This window comes from Mesoplodon densirostris, chromosome 9 (genome assembly GCF_025265405.1).
Source record: "Mesoplodon densirostris isolate mMesDen1 chromosome 9, mMesDen1 primary haplotype, whole genome shotgun sequence".
NCBI lineage: Eukaryota > Metazoa > Chordata > Mammalia > Artiodactyla > Ziphiidae > Mesoplodon > Mesoplodon densirostris.
Genome location: NC_082669.1, coordinates 97,805,031 through 97,825,832, shown reverse-complemented (window position 1 = coordinate 97,825,832; position 20,802 = coordinate 97,805,031). Strand labels below are relative to the sequence as shown.

The following is a 20,802-nucleotide window of genomic DNA, read 5'->3' as shown; positions in this document are numbered from 1 at the left end:
TAACGCGCTCCTCTCCATGGCACCGAAGCTTTCCCCCGACCCGTCTCTGCCAGTGAAGGGGCTTCCTAGTGTGTGGAAGCTTTTCCTCCTTCACGTTCCCTCCTAGAGGTGCAGGTCCCGTCCCTAGTCTTTTGTCTCTGTTTTTTCTTTTGCCCAACCCAGGTACGTGGGGAATTTCTTGCCTTTTGGGAGGTCTGAGGTCTTCTGCCAGCGTTCAGTAGGTGTTCTGTAGGAGCTGTTCCACATGTAGATGTATTTCTGATGTATTTGTGGGGAGGAAGGTGATCTCCGCCTCTTACTCTTCCGCCATCTTGAAGGTCTCCTCTCATTGTGATCTTTAAACAAACAACGAGGCTGCACGATAAAACTCTAAATTTTCTTACAGGAGGATACTGAGAGTAAAAGGGAGTGACTGCTTTGTCCACATCATAGATATAATAAGTGACGAAGCTTATATGGAAGAAATCTGGCTGACTCCAAAGGTCCTCTTCCCACAGATTTAAAAATTTTGTTTTTAATGCCTTATGATTTTCTGACATATTTTCCTCATATTTGTAATCATACTTGTTATACTGTGTGTTTGATCTTTGATAAGAGGATATAATCATATCCAACTTTACTGTAAGGTATGGAGTAGTTAAAATACACACTTGTAAAATTCCTATTTTTGCTACCACAAGCAAGGCATTTTGCATACTCAAATATATTTCATATTTACATCAGCTACTTGAGACATTTTTCCATTTCTACCTTTTGAAAAAATACTGTTTTGTACCATCATACCCCCTACTGGGTAGATCTTGATATTGGCCAGACCAGTGACTTTTAAATACATTTTTCTTTCTTGACAAATGAAAACTTACAAGGAAGCCACTAAGGAAAGTAGTTAAAGAGGAGCTGCTCCAGCTGAAGCTGAGATAAGGGTGGGAGCTATGGGCACAGAAGGGTGGCTTTCAACACACATTTTCAGGATCCTTTAACGCCTGGCAGCAGCCTTTGACCTCTTCCTGGAAACACCGGTGCTCTAAAAATCACTGCTTTAGCCCAACTTTATTTTTCTAATGAAAATCAGAAGGGATTTTTAAATGTGTGTATGAACTTTTTTTTTTGAGTATGAAGTTTTTGAGTCTTGGAGCTCATTCTTGACTCCAATTATAGTACTTTGGTAATAAACACCCCAAAATGAATCAAAGTACATAGAACAGCCACAAAACTGATAAACAAAAATAAAAACAAAGCCAAAAGGGTTAAAAATGTACTATATTAAAGATATCTGGATGAACTGTTGAGTATGGTGGCTGCCCCTTTGGTGGTGATTTAGGGTTTTAGTCACATTTATACAACATGCAGCCTTTTCCTCCCTCCCTGACCTTCTGTTGCTTCACTTCTCCAGACCAGTTAATAACTCTACCTTCCTCCCTCACAGCTCCCAGGATTAACTCATTTTATCTTTCTCCTTTTGAGGTCCACCCACTGTTACTTGCTACTGTACACTCTATTCTAATCACATTCTGTCACTGAATGTATTATAAACATCATCTCCACATATTCACTTATTTGGTCCTTTCTGCCTGAATTTCTCTTCCTTCCCTCTTTTCCTTATTTAGAAGACTTCAACTATTTAAAAAAAAAAAGATAAAATATACCCAGCCCTCCACCTCACTCAATCTTGCTAAGCAAAATTATCACTTGAGCCTATGTACTGAGCTAGCACTATGTGTATAAACTTTTCATGATATTTACCATAGTGAATCATTCCTCTCCCTTTTCTCCCAGTTAGACAGAACTCTTTTAGGGGGAGGGCTGAATCATATTCTTTTATCATGTTCCCATGCCCAGCATACACCTGGCCCTTAGTAGGTGCTCTAAAAATCGGTGAATAGATGTCTAAAGAAGATGTCTTAAAATATCACATTTTTCTAGCAGGTGCCACCATGCCATGAAAATATTTCAGCCTTAAAGTTGCCTGTTTTTATTGAGTCATACAAAATTAAGCTAATTCCTTCTTTATCCATCTAATTGATAATGCACTTAGTTAAAATCAAACTTAGTTAAAATCAAAGATGGAACACTGTTGAACTCATTTCTGGGGTGTGAGTAGAGTGTACCTGAGGTCATCATGCACACACGTGCTTGGGACACATTCTTTTCAAGGCTTAGTGTTTAAATAAGCTTAACAAGGTCCAAGTGAAGGTCTGATATAGCAAAAGATTCCATTGTAAACATAATGGCTATTTATATGAGACTTTAGGAATCTAAGGCAATGACCAAACCATTTGAAAATAAATCAATATGAGGATTACGACTTGAAGAAGAGTTGGTGAAAATAAAGAAAAGTGACCTATAAAAAGGAAAAAAATTACTTTTTCACAGAGATTTAGGCAGGTAGATCACAAAATATCTAGAAAAGTCTGATGATGTGTAATATATGATGCAGAAGCATTGCAAATCATTCACTGATTATTCCTGTATGTATGAAACTGCTTTAGATTCTGTTTGTTTCCAGCCCAATTTCTTCAGTGAAGTTTACATCCCATGGTATAGACAAAGGGCTGAGACATCATTTTAGCATGAATATTAATTCCTCTCTTTGATACCATGTTTTGGTGGTAATTTTTGCTGGCAAAAATTTTACTGAGTGGCAACTAAGTGCTGGGGCCCTATCCTAGGTACTTGAAATAAAGAGGGCAGTAGAATAGTTTCACCACACAAGAGGCATAACATGCAGTTGCAAAGTTAGATTTTTTTTCATTTCATACATGTTAAATTACATCAACAGTTTCCCTAATTCTCAACATGGAGTCTCTTTACTTCAGCAAACTCCAAAGAAATACTGGGGATGAAGGTCCTTGAGTTTATTTTAACTTTTTAAGAAGTCAAAAGGCTGAACAAATTTGTATCCTTAGAAAGCTGAACAAATCTTTAGTTGGCATTAAATAATATCTGTCTCTTTTTTTTGTTTTTTAAAATTTTTATCTTTTGATTTTAGATATTAGATGGCTTAAAGTGTCATGCTTGTTATGTCTTAATAAAAAGAAGTACTTCCTTTTAGTAAGTAATACGAGTGTAGGGGTGAATTAACTTTATTCAACAACTAATAATATATTTCTTGATATTCTGGGTTAGCTCTGTGTCTACATCTTGCATTTTCACAATAAACCTCTCAAGTTGTTGTTATAATCAAAACCACTTTGTAGATGTCAAAACAGCGATTCAGATGGTTGTGATTTGCCAAGCACATTCCAAAAATTATATGGTGGAGCTGAAGTTTAAGCCAAAGCTTCTGCCTTCAAATCCTATATTAGTCATTCCAAACAGATCACTAAGAGACAGATTCCAGCATTCTTGTTTTATGTTTACACGAGATGTTAATCATCTTAAAAAATTCTAGATCCTATCCTATTCTAGATCCTATTAAAATGCTAAAGGAAAGTAAACCTCTCTTTTCCTTTTCATCAGAGATTTCTCTATAGAAGTGACCAGGATTTAATAAATTAACACTTTTCCCCTGAGTTGGTTTCTGAAACCAACTCAGGGGAAACTTTGAACTTCATACTTATTAGTGATTGAGATAACTTAACAATAATTTCCAGACAACAGACATCTAGGGTAGTCTTCAACTTAACCGTTAAACCCTATGAAATTAAATCTGTCAGAGCAAGTACAACACAAGATGGCAGTAGGAGGGGGTGAAAATAAGTAAATTATTCAAAAGAACTGAGCTGACTTAGCAAGGCTTATTCTGCCACTGTTTTATTTCCCTCTGTGTGAAAAGTAAGTCATGATCCTGACCACTTCCTTAAGGTCAATGTTCTTGCCTCCATGCTCATCTATCATCTGTTGGATAGCAGGCAGGGTTAAACAATATACAGATGCTTTTGCCTTTGTTTGATGCTAAGGACAAATAAACAATCAACTATGCAAATACCACAAGCAAGGGAAACTGTTATCTACACATGTTTAATTACCCAAGTTTTTACCACGGTACCAAGGCACCAGCATACTACTTGGGCTTTTGGATAATTTGAGTCATCTCTTTTCTAAACTCCCTTACTCTCTTCTTTTAAATAACCATTTTTTTCATTTGCTCTACCCCGCAAAATCTTAAGCTATCAAAATAGAGGCTTAAGCAGAATGGTAGGCAAAACAGGAGGGAAGGGAAAAGAGGTTGAGAAGATTCTCCAACTCACACCTATTGCTGATCACATACTTTACATATTTTCCCTGTGCACATGGAATTGCATGCATTTTTCTTTAGAACATCTAACAGCTGAAGTTAACCGTTTGCCCACTAATTAAGATTCCGAATTTTTCTGAATCAATAGGAGAAATAACAGACTAGAGTGCACTTCCGTTCTACCAACTCTTCAACCCTCACCCCAATTCCTCTCTCCTTCCTTCCTCTCTGCTCCCACCAGGGTTAAGATCACTTGTTTAATAGACCATTCTATGACTCACAAGAAATTTTTGGTCAGGAAATTCTGGCCCATGTGGGATTTTTTTTTTCTTGAAATTAAGTGAATTTAACTTGATTGAGAGAAAGCTTTTTGAAAATAATTATAAAAGTAAGAACTTAGCAATGTCAAACTAGAAATGCTGAGGTTAAAATAGCCAGCAATAGCACCTTTCTATTAATAACTCTGTGTGTGTGTTATTTATGGAAGAGTTCTTTCTGTTTCTGCCAAGTGGCCATGTTTCCTCAGTGACATTTCTTTACAAGGCTGTGCAAGCATCTCTCCATTGCTTGATCAGAAAGTTCTCTCAAGAGCTGTGCTTTCATGATGGAAATTTCTGATTTCTCATCTAATTCACAATCTAAATATTTCAGGTATTCAAAGGTAATTGTGAAACATAAAGGTGTATTCCAACTTGGAAAGAAATACGTTAAAATTTTAAAGTTCTGAATTTAAAAGTTAACTTACCCTTTAAGAAAGTTCAAATGAAAAGTTTCCGCCTCCAAAGTGGTTTGTCCCTGAGAGTATGTTCTTGGACAGCCTTTGGAGAGAACAACAGAAGACCTTCACCTTGGTTCACATTACACCTAATAATTGTAAATGACACATGGCTAAGTGACATATGTATAGTAGTGTAGATGCACTCTGAGAAGACTTGCCAACCAGTACATCCAGACTGGCTTCTCATATAGTTCATGTCCAATGAGAGTCATAGGAAAAGTCTCAGCAACAGTAGGAACTCTTCTGTCTGACCATCAGTGAAGTATAGTTATAAAAATTTAGCATTAAGAGGAAGAACAAAACACCTAATTTTAGATTTTAGAAAGTAATGGAGATGCTGAGTAGCTATTTAGGATGTAAGATTCATTGAAAGGACCAAATGACCAAAATACTAACTTTAACTGATAGATGGAATATGCTTCATCCATACAATGGAATCTAGAGTCATGAATTTAAAAAACACTAATAAGGGATAGCATTTCCAATGTCACAGAAAGGGGAGAAATTCACGGACAAGGACATCATTTCGTAGATGTGTTTGAATGAGGAAAAGCAAATTGCAGAATAGAGTGATCTCAATCCCTTATATGTGTGACATTTTATTGTTTACACTCATGAGAATGTAAAATTATCTAAACAATCTATACTTCTGGAAGAAAAATTCTCAGAGTTAATGACCATATGTTATTATTGTCATTTTTATATGAAGTATAAAACACCATGAACATACCAGATAGAGATAAATGACTGCCAGGTGATTTGCTGCAGCCAATGACTTGGTGTAGCTTCAAGAAGTGGGCTGTCCTGGGGCTTGAACTGAGACTTCCCAAATTTGCTTAGCAAGGCAGTCATACTGACACTAGGCTGTCGCAAATGACTTTAAGTTCTAAGGGATTCTTCATAATGTTATCCTGGGATTTTATTCATATCAAATGTGGAGAATTTCAAATTATGAGTAAGTGTAAACTCTTCATTCCATCCTAGAATTTAGTGGATTTTCAGCACATGTGAGTTTAGAAGTGTTTTTGCTATAGATCGAAGGTGTGCTAGCTCTTCTTCTGTTTTGGGCTTTACTCTTCAGTGGACCAATGAATAATAGAATTATGATGATAAGATAATCATGATGATGGAAACGGTAAAAAAAAAATCTGAGATGTTGGTCATTACTGATGCATCTGACGATAACAGCAAACATATACTTGCACAGGTAATCCATTCGTTGTGTCCATTCAGATTATCCACATGGGCTACAACACCATGGCTGTTTTGGGGAATTGTCAGGAGTTATAAGGATGACTATAGTTACTTAGGTTGACACCACCTTCTTCTGTTTCTCTGTTTACTCCTAGAATGCAGACTCAACAGTACCTGCAGCAGCGTCGAAAATTTGCAGCTGCCTTCCTGGCATTTATTTTCATTTTAGCAGCTGTGGATACTGCTGAAGCAGGAAAGAAAGAGAAACCAGGTAAGCAAGACAGTTATGAACACCAAACTCTTCATTGATTAACGTCCATCTAATCCAACTACCTGATTTTTGTCTTTTCTCCTTCCCTCCCTCCTTCCCTCCCTCCCTCCCTCCTTTTCTTTCTTCCTTTCTTCCCACCTTCCTTCCTTCCAAGTATTTAGAGGAGCCTAAGTGATCCCCTCTGATTCCACCCCCCACTCTAAGTCCTGAAGTATAGGTGGTGATCATTAACTACTGACTGAAATAATAATAATCATATTAACAGCTACAACATACAGAAACTGACCAGCAATCAAGTGTTTTACTTATGTTGACACTCTTCCTCAAAAAGAGTCCTGCGAGCAAGTTTTGTTTTATCTCATATTTACAAAGGAGGAAACTGAAGCATAGAGAGGATAAAGCACCTTTTCTGTGTCACTCCCAATGTCATAAGGAGGCTGTGGAGCTGAGAGTCTATTACATCTGTGGTCCACCACATTTAATTTATGCTATTCCATCTATAAGACAGAGAAAGGAACATTGGCATGCATTGAAATGGCTAATCTGACAGCTGTTACTTCTCAAAGAATATTTTCTCATTTTTTAGGTTTAACTGACTTTGATCATCTTCTCTTTTTCAGAAATGTTTGCTTCTAAAAGGAGATGTCAGTAAATCACTTAGCACAGTCCCTGGCACATAGTAAGAGCTAAATGAATATTAGTTCTAGCTCCTTTGGTTTCTTTCTCCATTCTCTTGGTCATTGGTTGATTCAACCATTCAGCTAATACCTATTGAGTCCCTACTCTTTACTGGACACTGAAGATAGAGGTTAAAAGCACAACCATGCAATTATGGAGCTCAGGAATTAACTTGGTTATATTTAGCAGTTAAAGAGTTTTCTGGAAGTTGATTGTTTTTCCTTCCTCCCTTTCAGAAAAGAAAGTGAAGAAGTCCGACTGTGGAGAATGGCAGTGGAGTGTGTGTGTGCCCACCAGTGGGGACTGTGGGCTGGGCACCCGGGAGGGCACCCGGACCGGAGCTGAGTGTAAACAAACCATGAAGACCCAGAGATGTAAGATCCCCTGCAACTGGAAAAAGCAATTTGGAGGTAAATCCCACCCCTTCTGTCCTATTGATTTAATTTTCCACCTTGAGATAATTCTGTCATTCTCCCATCAAGCATCTTTTTGAGGTTGACTCTATTTATTATTTTAACAAGTTTATTTTATCAGATGAAAAATAACCAAGCATCTTGCCTAACCCCAGGTCCCTCATTTTCAGTTCTACCAGAATTTGGGGCCAGACAGTTTTTTGTCCTGGAGGGAGGGCTGTCCTGTGCATTGTAGGATAATAACTGCATCTCTGGCTTCTGCCCACTAGTTTCTTGTGGCACTCCCCACCTCACCAACTGCACCAACTGAAAATATCTCCAGATACTGCTGCATGTTTCCTTTCGGTGGGCGTGTCAGCATAGTCCCTGACTGAGGCCACTATCTTACCAAAATGGACAGAAAATATACCCTTGAGCTCTCCTAGCAGTGCTCTCTTTCCTTCTTCTATTTCTAGATTCCTTTGATCTTCCCTTCCTCTTTTCTTACTTATTCTCCTCCTCCTCCAGATCTCTTTCTGTTACTTCCAGTCCCTCTCTCTCTTTTGTTCCCTCCCCACTCTCCACACTGTTTCATAGATTTACTTATCAGATCCAGCAGGGCTGCTATGAGCCACTTTTCACAGATTTTCTCTCACTGACTATTACCAGTTTCATGCTGACCTCATCTCCTTATTTGAGAAGGAATCTTTCACACTTCCAACTTTAAAGCCACCACTGAACACCCAAATTGCCTGTTTTTTCACATTCTAGATTCTTTGTCTTTCTCAGCCATAGTGGGACACAATGCCCCAAATACTCTCACTGGTTTACAGAAATGTGCTTTGGCCTATTGCTCAATGGAGAAGGATAATGAATATACGCACTATATCTTTTTCATTCTCTATAACCTTTGGGGTTATAACTTTTTATGAATGGAGGTTAATTCTATAAAGGCATGGTGAAATTCAGATACATTTGATCTTAAATTGTATATGGGTACCCTAAAGAACTACATGCAAAATGCCCTAAAAAGTGTGTCTTAAAGGTCTTATACCTAGAATATATAAAGAGCTCTCAAAACTAAAAATCCAATTAGAAAGTGGGCAAAAGACATAAACAAACATTTTACTGAAGAGGATATATAGGTGGCAAATAAACACCTGAAAAGATGTTCAACGTCTTTTCTCCATTAGGAAAATAAAAATGAAAACCAAGAGACATCACTATATACTACACACCTATCAGAATGGCTAAAATTAGAAATAACATCAATTGCTAGCGAGGTTGCAGAGAAACTAGATCACTCATACATTGGTGATGGGAAGACAGAATAGTAGAGCCACACTGGAAAAAAGTATGGCAGTTTTTCACAAAACTGAACTTGTGTTTACTATACAATGCAGTGGTTTCACTCTTAGGCATTTATCCTAGAGAAATGGAAATTTATGTTCTTATAAAAACCTATACATGAATGTATATAGCAGCTTTAGCGGTTACCAAAAGTTGGGAATGACCCAGATATCTTTCAACTGGTGAATGGTTAAACAAACTGGGGTATATCCATACCATGGAGGATTCCTCAACAATGAATGGAACAGACTATTGATTAATACAACTTGGATGGACCTTCAGGAAATTTTACTGAGCAAAACAAGCCAGCCTCAAAAGATTACATACTGTATGATTCCATTTATATAACATTCGTAAAATGACACAATTACAGAGGTGGAGAACAGGTTAGTAATTGCCAAGGGTTAAGGAGGTAGGAAAGGAAGAAGGAAGCTAAGTTCTGACTGTAAAAGGATAACCCGAGGGACCCTTGTGTTAGAAGTTGTTTGAATACTAATGGTGGGGGTACTCACTCTTACCTACATATGTGATAAAGTCACAGAGGATTAAATGTGCACACGTACATATACACAAATGAGTGCAGGTGAAACTGGGGAAACCTAAATAACGTCTATGGACTGTGTCCACATCAATTTCCTGGTGGTGCTATTGGACTATAGCTATGCAGGATATCACCACTGAGGGAAACTGGGTGCAGGGTATATGGGATCTCTCTGTATTATTTCTTGCATGTGAACCTACAATTACCTCACTACAAAAAGTTAACAGAAGTGTCTATTTTCATGGCACTCCAAGAGGAACTCACAGATTTCTGTTTGGTCCTACCCTGCCTCTAGCGGAGTGCAAATACCAGTTCCAGGCCTGGGGAGAATGTGACCTGAATACTGCCTTGAAGACCAGAACTGGAAGCCTGAAGCGAGCCCTCCACAACGCTGACTGTCAGAAGACAGTCACCATCTCCAAGCCCTGTGGCAAACTGACTAAGACCAAACCTCAAGGTAGGTTCCTGCCTTTGAACCATAATTTTAATCTGAGTGGATTGACGGACTCAGGCAGGATCTTCAGATGTGCACACTCAAATTTTCCAGAAGGAAAACTTGGGTGAATTACCTTTAGAAAGGGATTGAAAAAAGCTCATATATTGAGCATCATACAAGTACTTTTCAGCAGGCAATTGATGAATTCAAATTGAAGTCCTCTGCACAGATGGGGGGATAGGAACAGTCTCCTCGCACAAATAAACAACTTAGCAAAACAGGCCAATTAAGACAGCTGCATGGTGACTATATATTTCAAGCCCTAAATCAGGACTACATCCTGACAAGTATGGACAAACTTAGAAAGATCAAGAGGCTGAAAATTAAAAATCAAGTCTCTCCTAGATTATCAACATATATAGTTTTCATGAAATCAGTTAAATTATTTTATATTTTTCCTTTTTTACCACATAACTTGACAGGTTCTGTACTTCTATTATTTTTTTTAGAGCCTTTATATTTGTTTAGTTAGATTAGCTTACCAATTACATTTATCATGGAATTTCAGAATTACGTAGAACTATCTTTCTATCCATTCCCAGAAAGTCAGACTCTGTTCTCATGCTGGAGAAAGTAAACCAAACCAAATATCACGGCCATGGTTTCATACAAATAGAATCCCAGTGGAGGGAAGACAAAGAGGTGTTAAACTCTTTTATTTCATTGTTGTATGGGCTGAGTTATTTCCCCCAAAATTCAAATGTTGAAGTCCTAACCCACAGCACCTCAGAATATGACTGTATGTGGAGACAGAGCCTTTGAAGAGGAGGTTAGAGTTAAATGAAGTCATATATGGGTGGGCCTATTCCAATATGACTGGCATATAAGAGGAGATTAGGACACAGGCAGACATACAAGGAAGACCATGTGAAAACACAGGGAGAAGACAGCCACCTACAAGCCAGTGAGCAAGGCCTCAGAAGAAATCAGCCCTGCTGACATCTCGATTTTGGACTTCTAGCCTCCAGAACTGTGAGAAAATCAATTTCTATTATTTAAGCCATGTACTCTTTGGTTCAGTGTATGGCAGCCCTAGCAAATGAATACAGTGGGCCTCAGTGAACTCTGCATTAAAATATCTCCTTGGCCTTTGCTCATTTTTGATTCTAAAATGGACCTGAAAGTTCATACTGGCTAGATTAATTATAAGGAGAAACTCAGAAAAATTAACATGAAATCCATAATAAATGAATACAAGAATATCCCCAGAAACTGGGAAGGATTGGCTGACTTGCCGCTGATGGTCAGGAAGGACCCCTTTCACAGGCCTCACTCTTTTAGCCTCTGATGAGGTGGTCCATAGAAATGGTTACCTCCAACTTCAGGATGGTTAGAAGCAGGGTAGACCTGCAGGTGAATGTCTAGGATTCAGGCTGCTCTTTCCAGAGCATGGAAGCCTCTGCTGGTTGTAGTGCATATTTGGAAGGCATGACGTGGGGCTAGGGTCAGTGCACTGAGTTCGTGTGCCAACTGTACAAATGTCACTCACCTGGAGACAACTACCCAGATCTAATGGAAATCGGTGGCCTCATCTATTCAGTGAGATAGTCCCCAAACTGGAAGAACTAACAGATACAGTTTTCAAAGTAATTGATTTTTAACCTAGTCAGAGAACCAAAATCTTCAGCATAAATATAGAGTGGGAAAAGAAAAGGGATTGAAGACATCTCTATATTCCAGTCCAGTGGTTCTCAACCTGGGCTGCACACACAATTTTCTATGGGAACTTATAAAAGTCCCAGTACCCAAGTATAACCCAGACCAACTAAGTCAGAATCAGTCGTTTTGAAAATTAAAATGTTGTTTAGGAGATTTCAGTATCAACTAAAATTGAGACTTACTGCTCTAGTGTGAAATTCATAGGCACACACACACACACACACACACACACACACACAGAAGCACACATGCCATCCTTGTTCTCTCCTGTGGTGAGCGAAACTGCAGCTTAATGGATGGGGAGGAAAAAAATGGGATCGTGATTAAGTAGGTGGTGGATGATGGTGGGGCTGGGTGAATATGGAGAATGTTGAAAAGTTTGGAATATATCAGACAAAATGGGAACGTGATTAAAAAAGACTCCTCAGGATATTTGATAAATACGTTAAGTGAGGCTCCTTTTTAATTGGACTGGTGAATAGTTCACCTTTTTACATTTCCCATTTAGTGATATGTAATGAAGGTTAAAAGTCTGATTCAGACTTGAAAAATAGTGGTAAAAATATTTCAAGTGTGTAGACAGTCTGTAATTTTTTATGTCAAAAATTAAGGTAGATAATTAATTGAAAATGGAATTACCCTGAGGTCTGTATTTCACAACATTACCGGTTATGCATTTCGTAGGTCATTAAAATGTAATCTTCTTTTTGTGCCTAACATACCTTTGTTAAAAGTAATCTTTTCCCTCTCAACAACGGAGGGTTCTATGAATCCTGTTTTGGCACCAGGAACTCTGCACAAAGAATCATCTTATCCTACGAGTTGAGCTAGGGAGACATGTCAGATAGAAGATTTTCTTAATGGGATTCACTCACACTTTTCATGACATATGTTTCCTGGTTTAAGTAAAATGTAACAAGTGGCATGTGTGGGTTTCACATATATTTATACCATTTTTCTCAAATAATCATGAATGGGTATTACAGCTTTCCCTGTGTGAACTTCTGCACTTAAGATAGCTCCTTTATTTCTGATCAATGGAAAAATAAGTAATAAGATGGAATCTCTATTATGATTAGTATTGTTCTGTTTCTAATCTCACGCCTTGCTTTAAGTGTTTAACATATATTATCTCATAAAAATTCCATATATCCTTGCAGGTAAATAGTGGTATGAAGGAAACTGAAGAACCCTGGTTAATTTATTCAATATTTGCCCAGGGTCACATCTCTAATAAATGACAGAGTCCACATTTGGTTGACTCTAAATTCATGTTCTCTTTTATACCCTGTGGATTTCTCACTTAATCTCATATGAGTATAAGGTAAGCTCCATGAGTTTATTTTCCTTTGAAATAGGAGAAGGTGAGGTTTGTAAAGCCCAATATTGATGTGTGGGATGATGACCAAATGGAAGAAGACAATTTCTAGAACATTATTTCTAAAACTGTTATGAAAGAAGACATCTCCCAGAACATAAGTTTCAGGAGGATGGGGACCTGGTCTATTTTGTTCTCCACTGTATCCCTTTTGCTTAGAACATGGAGCAGCACGTAGTTAAGTGCTGAATAAATATTTGTAAAATAAATAAATGCTAAAAGAGGAGAAAAAGGTTTTGTACACTAGATCCACCAAAGACTGGTGGAAGCTGTAGTAAAGAAGTCATTTAAGCAAATTTTTCTCAAAGTTATACAATAATAACTTAGTTTCTTCCTTTATTCAGGAAAGAATAAGTCATCAATGCTGTCTCCTATTTTAGCTCAGGACATGAAAAAGACAGAGGGAGGTAGGGGACCCACTAATTTTGACTCGGGCACTGTCATAGGCACTCCTCATCATTTAATTTATTTTATTTTATTATTTTTTTATTAGGATATAGTTGTTTTACAATGATGTGTTAGTTTCTACTGTACAGCGAAGTGGAGTTGTCTGTGCTATGCAGCGGGTTCTCATTAGGTATCTATTTTATACATCTTAGTGCATATATGTCAATCCCAATCTCCCAATTCATCCCACCTCCCTTCCCCCCTTTGTGTCCATACGTTTGTTCTTTACTTCTGTCTCTATTTCTTCCTTGCAGACCAGTTCATCTGTACCATTTTTCTAGATTCCACATATATGCGTTAATATACGATATTTGTTTTTCTCTTTCTGACTTACTTCACTCTGAAGGCCAGTCTCGAGGTCCATCCACGTCTCTACAAATGACCCAATTTTGTTCCTTTTTACCTCATCATTTAATTTAACTTGAAGCTTAATTGAAGCTTCAAAGCAACACTATGTACTGCATTTTATTTATCCTACTCTATATATAAGAAAACACAGGCTCAGAGAGGTTAAGCAACTTGCCCGAGGTTTCACAGCTTGTAAGTGTTGAAACGAGGATTCAAACTCAAAGTCAGACTGACTCAGAAGACCCACTGCCTTCTCAATTGCACCGTGCTGCCACTAGGTTTTACAAACCCATGAAACTCTGGTAGTATTAGATAAATCTCAATTCCTAGACTCATTACATGGTAGAGCTTCTGGGGACCTTGCCTGTGATTGATGGGACCCTCATGTAACAAATGAGGACAAAAAAAATCAGTGATTCATCCAAGTCCCCCTATTGTTGAGAAGCAGAATCAGCTCCAGGCTTTGTTCTCTTTTTTTTTTTTTTTTTTTTTTTTTTCTTTTTGCGGTATGCGGGCCTCTCACTGTTGTGGCCTCTCCCGTTGCGGAGCACAGGCTCCGGATGCGCAGGCCCAGCGGCCATGGCTCACGGGCCCAGCCGCTCCGCGGCATATGGGATCCTCCCAGACCGGGGCACGAACCCGTATCCCCTGCATCGGCAGGCGGACTCTTAACCACTGCGCCACCAGGGAGGCCCCCCTGTTCTCTTTTGACATCATTATTCTGCCTTTTTAAACCCAGTCACTGAACTTATAGCTAGAATGTACCTTTTTTTCCCCACACATCATTATCCTTCTCATGAAACACATCATCAGTTCTGGGATTTTTTTGTCTGTTTTTTTTGTTTGTTTGTTTTATAAAACTCTTTTGCTTGGTTACTGGCCTTGGTTACTGTTTTGGGAAATGGTAGTGGATCAATACGCAAACTGCATGATTTTCAGTGTGAAAAATATGCTCTTTAAATTTTAGAATGGAACATAAAGATGTTGGTAAGGCTGTGACAACCCACCATGAAATTGAGGAGAGATAGGAAAACATACCCCTTGTGGGATGATGGTTGTGACTTGATTATTAACAAGGCTAAAAGATTAAAAGACTTGCTTGGGGAGAGGAGAGAACAGACGCATGGACACAGGGGGAGAGGGGGAGGGTGGGATGGATTGGGAGATTAGTTTTGACATAAATACACTACCATGTGTAAAATAGATAGCTAGTGGGAACCTGCAGTATAGCACAGGGAGCTCAGCTCGGTGCTCTGTGATGACCTATATGGATGGGATGGTCGGGGGTGGGGAATGGGAGGGAGGTCCAAGAGGGAGGGGAGATATGTATACATATAGCTGATTCATTTCATTGTACAGCAGAAACTAACACAACATTGTAAAACAATTATACTCCAATTAAAATAAAATAAAATAAAGTACTGGAAAAAAAAAAGACGTGCTTGGGGAGAGGAGGCACTTAATATCTAGAATTGCCATCTAAACTTTGGGAAATTACTAAATTACTAAATATCCCACTTGCTTTGGTTAAAAATTGCCTTAAACTTCATTACACTCCATTCTAACAGCATTAGCTTTTGAAGGTAAAGAAGTGGTCCTTCCTATGGCTGTGTCAATATTGTACAAACTCTATTCTCTAGCCTTGGTCCACACTTTCAGTAATACCAGATATCAGGTTGGAAATCCTTATCTAAAGGTTCTCTTGTGTTGGAATCCCACTTATTCTGAAGAGAGGTTTTAGTCGTTCACTTCTATATTATGTATACAGAAGAAGGGAGACTATTGATATTCTAATGTAGGCATAAGAATTGAAAGATGCAAAATTGGAATGTAGCTTTCCTGGGGATGGGGACAGATTGCTCTGGGGAAGGTCAATGATTGACTGAAAGGTTATAACTGGAATTTGCTTAATTGCTGCCAGAATCTGGCAGGGAGAAATTGGTGAGCAATTGTGTGGGCACTTGAGATTTTAATTTCTTAGGAAAAGAGATTGAGAGTATTAATTAAAATTTTTCATTAAGAAAATCCCGTATCTGTCAGAGTTTTTAGCCGCAGCAACATCTATTCTAGCTAGTGAAGCAGAAAGGGGTTGATTGGAGAGTATTATATAGCTCACAGAATCTCTACAAGGGCCAGAGGATTTGACTTGGATCCAACAATATTGCAGAGAAGGCAAGAGATTCAAGAGAAATGTCTAATCACACCATACGTGACTGATATAGCAGAGACCCTCTTGCTGAAATTACCCACTGCTCAGCACATATAATACTAAGAATTGGACACTGGAAACTTCACCTTCCCTGTACCCCTAAAACCAGACACGTCCACCTCCTTTCTTGCCAAAATGTCCAATATCCCCAAATTTGGCCTTATTTTCTACTTGTTCACTTCTCCCTCTAAGACTCATTTAAGAGTGCCTGCATGGTAGAAAGTAGGTCACATATAAAATTATGTTGTAAGAGGGTCTGGGAAATGTCTATAACTTTCCAAACTCTGCCTGTAAATATGAGAAGAGAAGCCGAAAGGGATTTGAATTGCTCTTTAGTGAGTGATCCTTCAGGGAGTATGTGTTGGAGTATATCATCAGACCTACCCCTCTCTCCTGTCGGGCTAGAAGAGGCACTGATGACATTCCTTGGAGAGAAAGCTGCCCGGAGTAATCATATTGGGCCAGTTGAGTACCCAACTGTAGAGAGAGTTAGGTCTTTCCTTATTGGAACCACCAGTCATTCTTTGTTGAGTCATTTCAGCCTTTTCAGTTTGAAAATAATGCACAGGAATAATTGAGCTGTGGCCAGCCTGGGCTGACCGCGCTATATCAAAGATCAGAGCAGAGAACCCTTCGGGGGGGGGCGGTGCAAATAACTGTTCTCCAAGCCACAAGTGTTTCTCAGTGGTCCCCTTGGAGGATGGACTCACTGTAGAATTAGAAGACGGCCGAGCTGAATGGGACTCAGGAAGGGCCCTTCTGTGGGGAAGCTGTGGTCCTCCAGGCAGTGCTGTCTGTGGGAGCAGGTACAGCCCAGGGGAGCGGGCTGCTGGTAGCTATCACCAGAATGCAGAGTCAAAGATGAGGCCAAGGTGGGGGCTTGTGTGGAAGGCACCTAGATGAACTGAGATTTTCTTAGGTGCCATAAATGATATAGCCTAATGATCATCTTGGATCGTTCTAGAATCTTGAGTTATCATTGACCTGGAAATTATTAGTTGCTTTATAAACAAGATACATAAATATTGTGAAGTATTGTGAAACTCCTTTTGATACTGACAGGCCAGCTTGGCATATATCTGCTTCCAAGTTTGCCTGACAGAAGGTTATTCACAAATGGTTTCTGGGGTAGGCAGAGGGAGAAGCACATGGATGGATGTCTGTGTCACAGGTGGTCCAGGCAACAGTGTTAATCCCTCTTGCTGTCCTGTCCACCAATTCATGCTCTGCTCGTACCAAGCCCTTGTTAAACTTCCCTGCTATCGATAACCCTAATTCCTTTTAGTTCTTCCCAGCTATTTCTAAAAGTTTTGCCATGTCGCTGCTCTCTCTTTTTGGATGATTTCCTAGCCCTCTCAGGTTTGGCAATTCATCTTTAAAAATCAAAAGGACAGCAACCATTTAAGTGTGAGATTCAGCTGTGTGCAGGACACAGCGTTTAGCAACTGATCATTAAATGGGAAAGGGGGTCAGTAAAGTGATATTACCAGCATTCTCGATTCTCTCCCGCTAAGTAGATTCTTTTGTTAGTTCTTTTAAAGATAAAAGATGCTCCCCAACATTTCTTTCTATTTTCTGGGCTCTGACATCCCTTGGGAATGAGCATGCAGCCCTCTGTGGATGAGCTTTGCTAGGCTGAGAGACTTTTAACTGTGTTGAGAGAGGTGAATGCACAGAATCCCACTGTAGGCCAGCCTGGAATGGGCTCCCTCCCCTCTAAGACCCCTGATGGGGTTGATGGCTGCTGCCCTTGCATTTGACCAGAAAGAGGCAGCCTGGGGCATCTTATGGGGATTTTGTTCTTTTTGATCAGAGGGAAACACTCTTATTCAGTTTGGCCTTAAGGTTTTCATTTCTTTTTTATTCTGCTTGTGGAAATCTTTGAATGTCTATTTTATTTCCCATCCATGATACTGTTCTTGAAGTGAGAAAATCTAATTCTGCAACTTTCTTATTAGAATATCTGTTTTGTCTTCTGTAAACTAAAGTCTTCAATGAATATCTCATAGCACTATTGTAAAGATGAAGTAATTTATGTAAAAATACCTGATAAATGTGCAGTGTTTTTCAGACTGTTTCCTTCCTTCCAAATGGATTTCCTGAGGTGGGCGTTTCCCTCAGCACCTTTTCAGGCAAAAGAATTATGGTGATTACAACGATAGTAATTATAGTTAATATTTCATGAGAGCCTAGTAGGTTTTGATTATAGCTGGGTACATTGCTCATACATTGTGTCATTGAATATTCACAAAAACTCTGTGAAATAGTTACTATGATCATCCCCAATTTTATGTATAAGGAAACTATGGCTTAGAGAAGTGAGACGCCTAGTGTAAGGTGATACAGCTAATAGGCAGAGGAGCCAGGACTTAAATACAAGGCAGCCTGAATCTAGATCTCCTGCATTATGTACAGCTCCTACCCCTGTATCTATTCAACATGGGCATCTCAGTTTCTTATCTAAGAAAGGTAATGGGGCTTCACTGGTGGCGCAGTGGTTGAGAGTCCGCCTGCCGATGCAGGGGACACGGGTTCGTGCCCCGGTCTGGGAGGATCCCACATGCCGCGGAGCGGCTGGGCCCGTGAGCCATGGCCGCTGAGCCTGCGCATCTGGAGCCTGTGCTCTGCAGCGGGAGAGACCACAACAGTGAGAGGCCCGCGTACCGCAAAAAAAAAAAAAAAGAAAGAAAGGTAATGAATTTCAGACCCACTTATTCTTCCTAAAATCCCTCTTTTATCATCACTTCCACCAGCAACAGAATCAGATCCTGGCTCGTGAGCAGGACGTGATCATCCAGTTTGGCTCTTGCCGGATCCTTGTTCCTGGCATTGCCCGTATACTCTGCCTCAGCCACATCAAACTCCCAGAGATGGCCGAATGGGCCATGAACTCTTATATGTCCATTTCTCTGCACCTATGATTGTAGAAACCTGGAACTTGTTCTCCTTCTTCTATACTTCATACATTTCATTCTGTAAAACCCAGCTCATTCATTGAGCAAGTATTTATGGAGTGGGTTCTATAGGCTAGAGTTAGCACCAGGGACAAATCAATGACCTATATGGACCTATAGTGCAATAGGAAAAACAGGAGGATAAATCCCAATGTACCGCTCAGAGTACAAAGGCTATGAAAGAGAGCAGCATGCTGTCCTTGGGCATTGTTTCCAATTTATTCATTTATTTATAAAATCTATTAAGAGCCTACAGTGGTAAAGGTTGTATGTTAGGTGCTGCTGATATTAAACAAGTTTCCTTCCCTCTTACTGCTATGTTCTAGTGGTGGTGGTGGGTAGATAATAGTGACCAAAATAAATAACTAGTAATTAAAATTAGAACTACATATTAGAGTAAGTGGTCTTAAAATCTAAAGAGCCAAGTGTCAGAGTGACCAAAAGGAAGTGGGCTAAGTTAGATAGAGTAACTGGGGAAAGCTCTTTTGAGAGGCAACTTTTGAACTTGGACTTGAAGACATAGAGCAGCTAGCCATACTAATGTTCTAAATGAAACAAGGGGAAGTTCAAAGTCCTGAGGCCAAAAAGAGCTTGTTTTGTTCAAGGATTAGAAAAGAGATCAATATGAGAACTTGCCAGACTTCCCTTCCCGAGCCTTGAGTTGCTGCCTTTTCTCCGAGGGCTGGCTCCTCTGGTAAGACATTCATCCCTGTCTCTGCCATGAGTGCACGTCTGCCTTGCCCCACCCTGAACCTCTTGAGGTCAGGAGCCACAGCCCATTCCCCTTTGCAAGTTACTACATCTCATGTCCCTAGTCCCTGAGAGGAGCTCAACATATAGTACCGACTTAATGAATGAATGATGTATCCAACTAAACTGTCCTGGTCTGGCTCACTAGAGCACATCATTCATTCACTGGCTGCCAAAAAATGTATACAGAAATCACAGTTAAAGCACAAGACACTCACCTGGAAGAAGAGTCACCTGGGTGTTTTACTCCCATCCTTATTGAAGAATTTTTGTTTCTATGCTGGGACAGATGTGAGGACTAGGAACTATAAATATTTGTAGAGTTTACTTCATGCTGTGTGTCTTCTTCCATCTCCCTTGGTAAATTCCGTGCTCAGAGGCTCATTAGCTGTGCACACACAAAACAGCTATATAATAATTAGTATCAAGGAAGGCTGCATAATAGAACAATGTTTGCACTAATTAGATACTGGGTTGAGAGACCTTCTTTTTATTTCCCCCTGAAGCTTCTGCATTTCTCCTTTCTAACTTTTGCTTTGTGTTTTAGGTTTTAGCTATTATCATCAGCATTTCTTGAGCATCACAAAAGCAGTTGCTATTTATTGAGTCTTTACAACATGACAGGCACTATACTAAGCCCTTAGCATGCATTGTCTCACTTGGTCCCCACCAAAGCCCCAAGGAGTTTGGTTCGCATTCTACAAAGGAGGACACTAAGGTTGCAACTTGCACAAGGTCACTAGCCAGTGAGGGGTCAGGCTTGAACTTGAAGTCAGGACTGTGTCCAGAGTTCTTTTCTATTACACCAGTTCTTCCTAAACTGAGCGCTTCCTATGGGATCTCTTTGGGTATTGTAAAATAAATGAATAGTTTTGGTTTCTGTTTTAACGATAATTCTAAAACATTGGTATAAGCATGTTTGGGGTCATTTACGATTGAGTCATGTCAGATAATTTTTGACTCAAGCTTGTCTTTGTGTAATAATTGGATGGGAGCAAATGATAACTTTTAGTGCTGCAGTTCTCAAGCTGGGGTCCTCTAAAGGGGTTGAGTTCCTCCAGAGTAAGACACAGCAGTGCAATACACCCTGTTACACTCAGTGGCCTCCAAGGCTCAACCCAGGGCTGGATTCAGGGCTACCTTCTCTCCACTGTGAGATTCGTAGAGATGTTGGTGCTTC

General features: G+C 39.5%; 1 protein-coding gene across 1 annotated transcript in view; it reads left to right on the top strand.

Moving 5' to 3' along the window:
• PTN (pleiotrophin) overlaps window positions 1–18,839 on the top strand; it is an 86,229-nt gene extending 67,390 nt beyond the window's left edge. Inside the window, exons 2-6 of the mRNA XM_060107742.1 lie at window positions 6,305–6,420; window positions 7,335–7,508; window positions 9,677–9,838; window positions 16,487–16,710; window positions 18,672–18,839. Of these exons, the coding sequence (XP_059963725.1) occupies window positions 6,306–6,420; window positions 7,335–7,508; window positions 9,677–9,838; window positions 16,487–16,710; window positions 18,672–18,839 (843 nt within the window). The 5' untranslated portion in view covers window position 6,305. The remainder of the gene's footprint in view (window positions 1–6,304; window positions 6,421–7,334; window positions 7,509–9,676; window positions 9,839–16,486; window positions 16,711–18,671) is intronic.
• The last annotated feature ends 1,963 nt before the right edge of the window (window positions 18,840–20,802 follow it).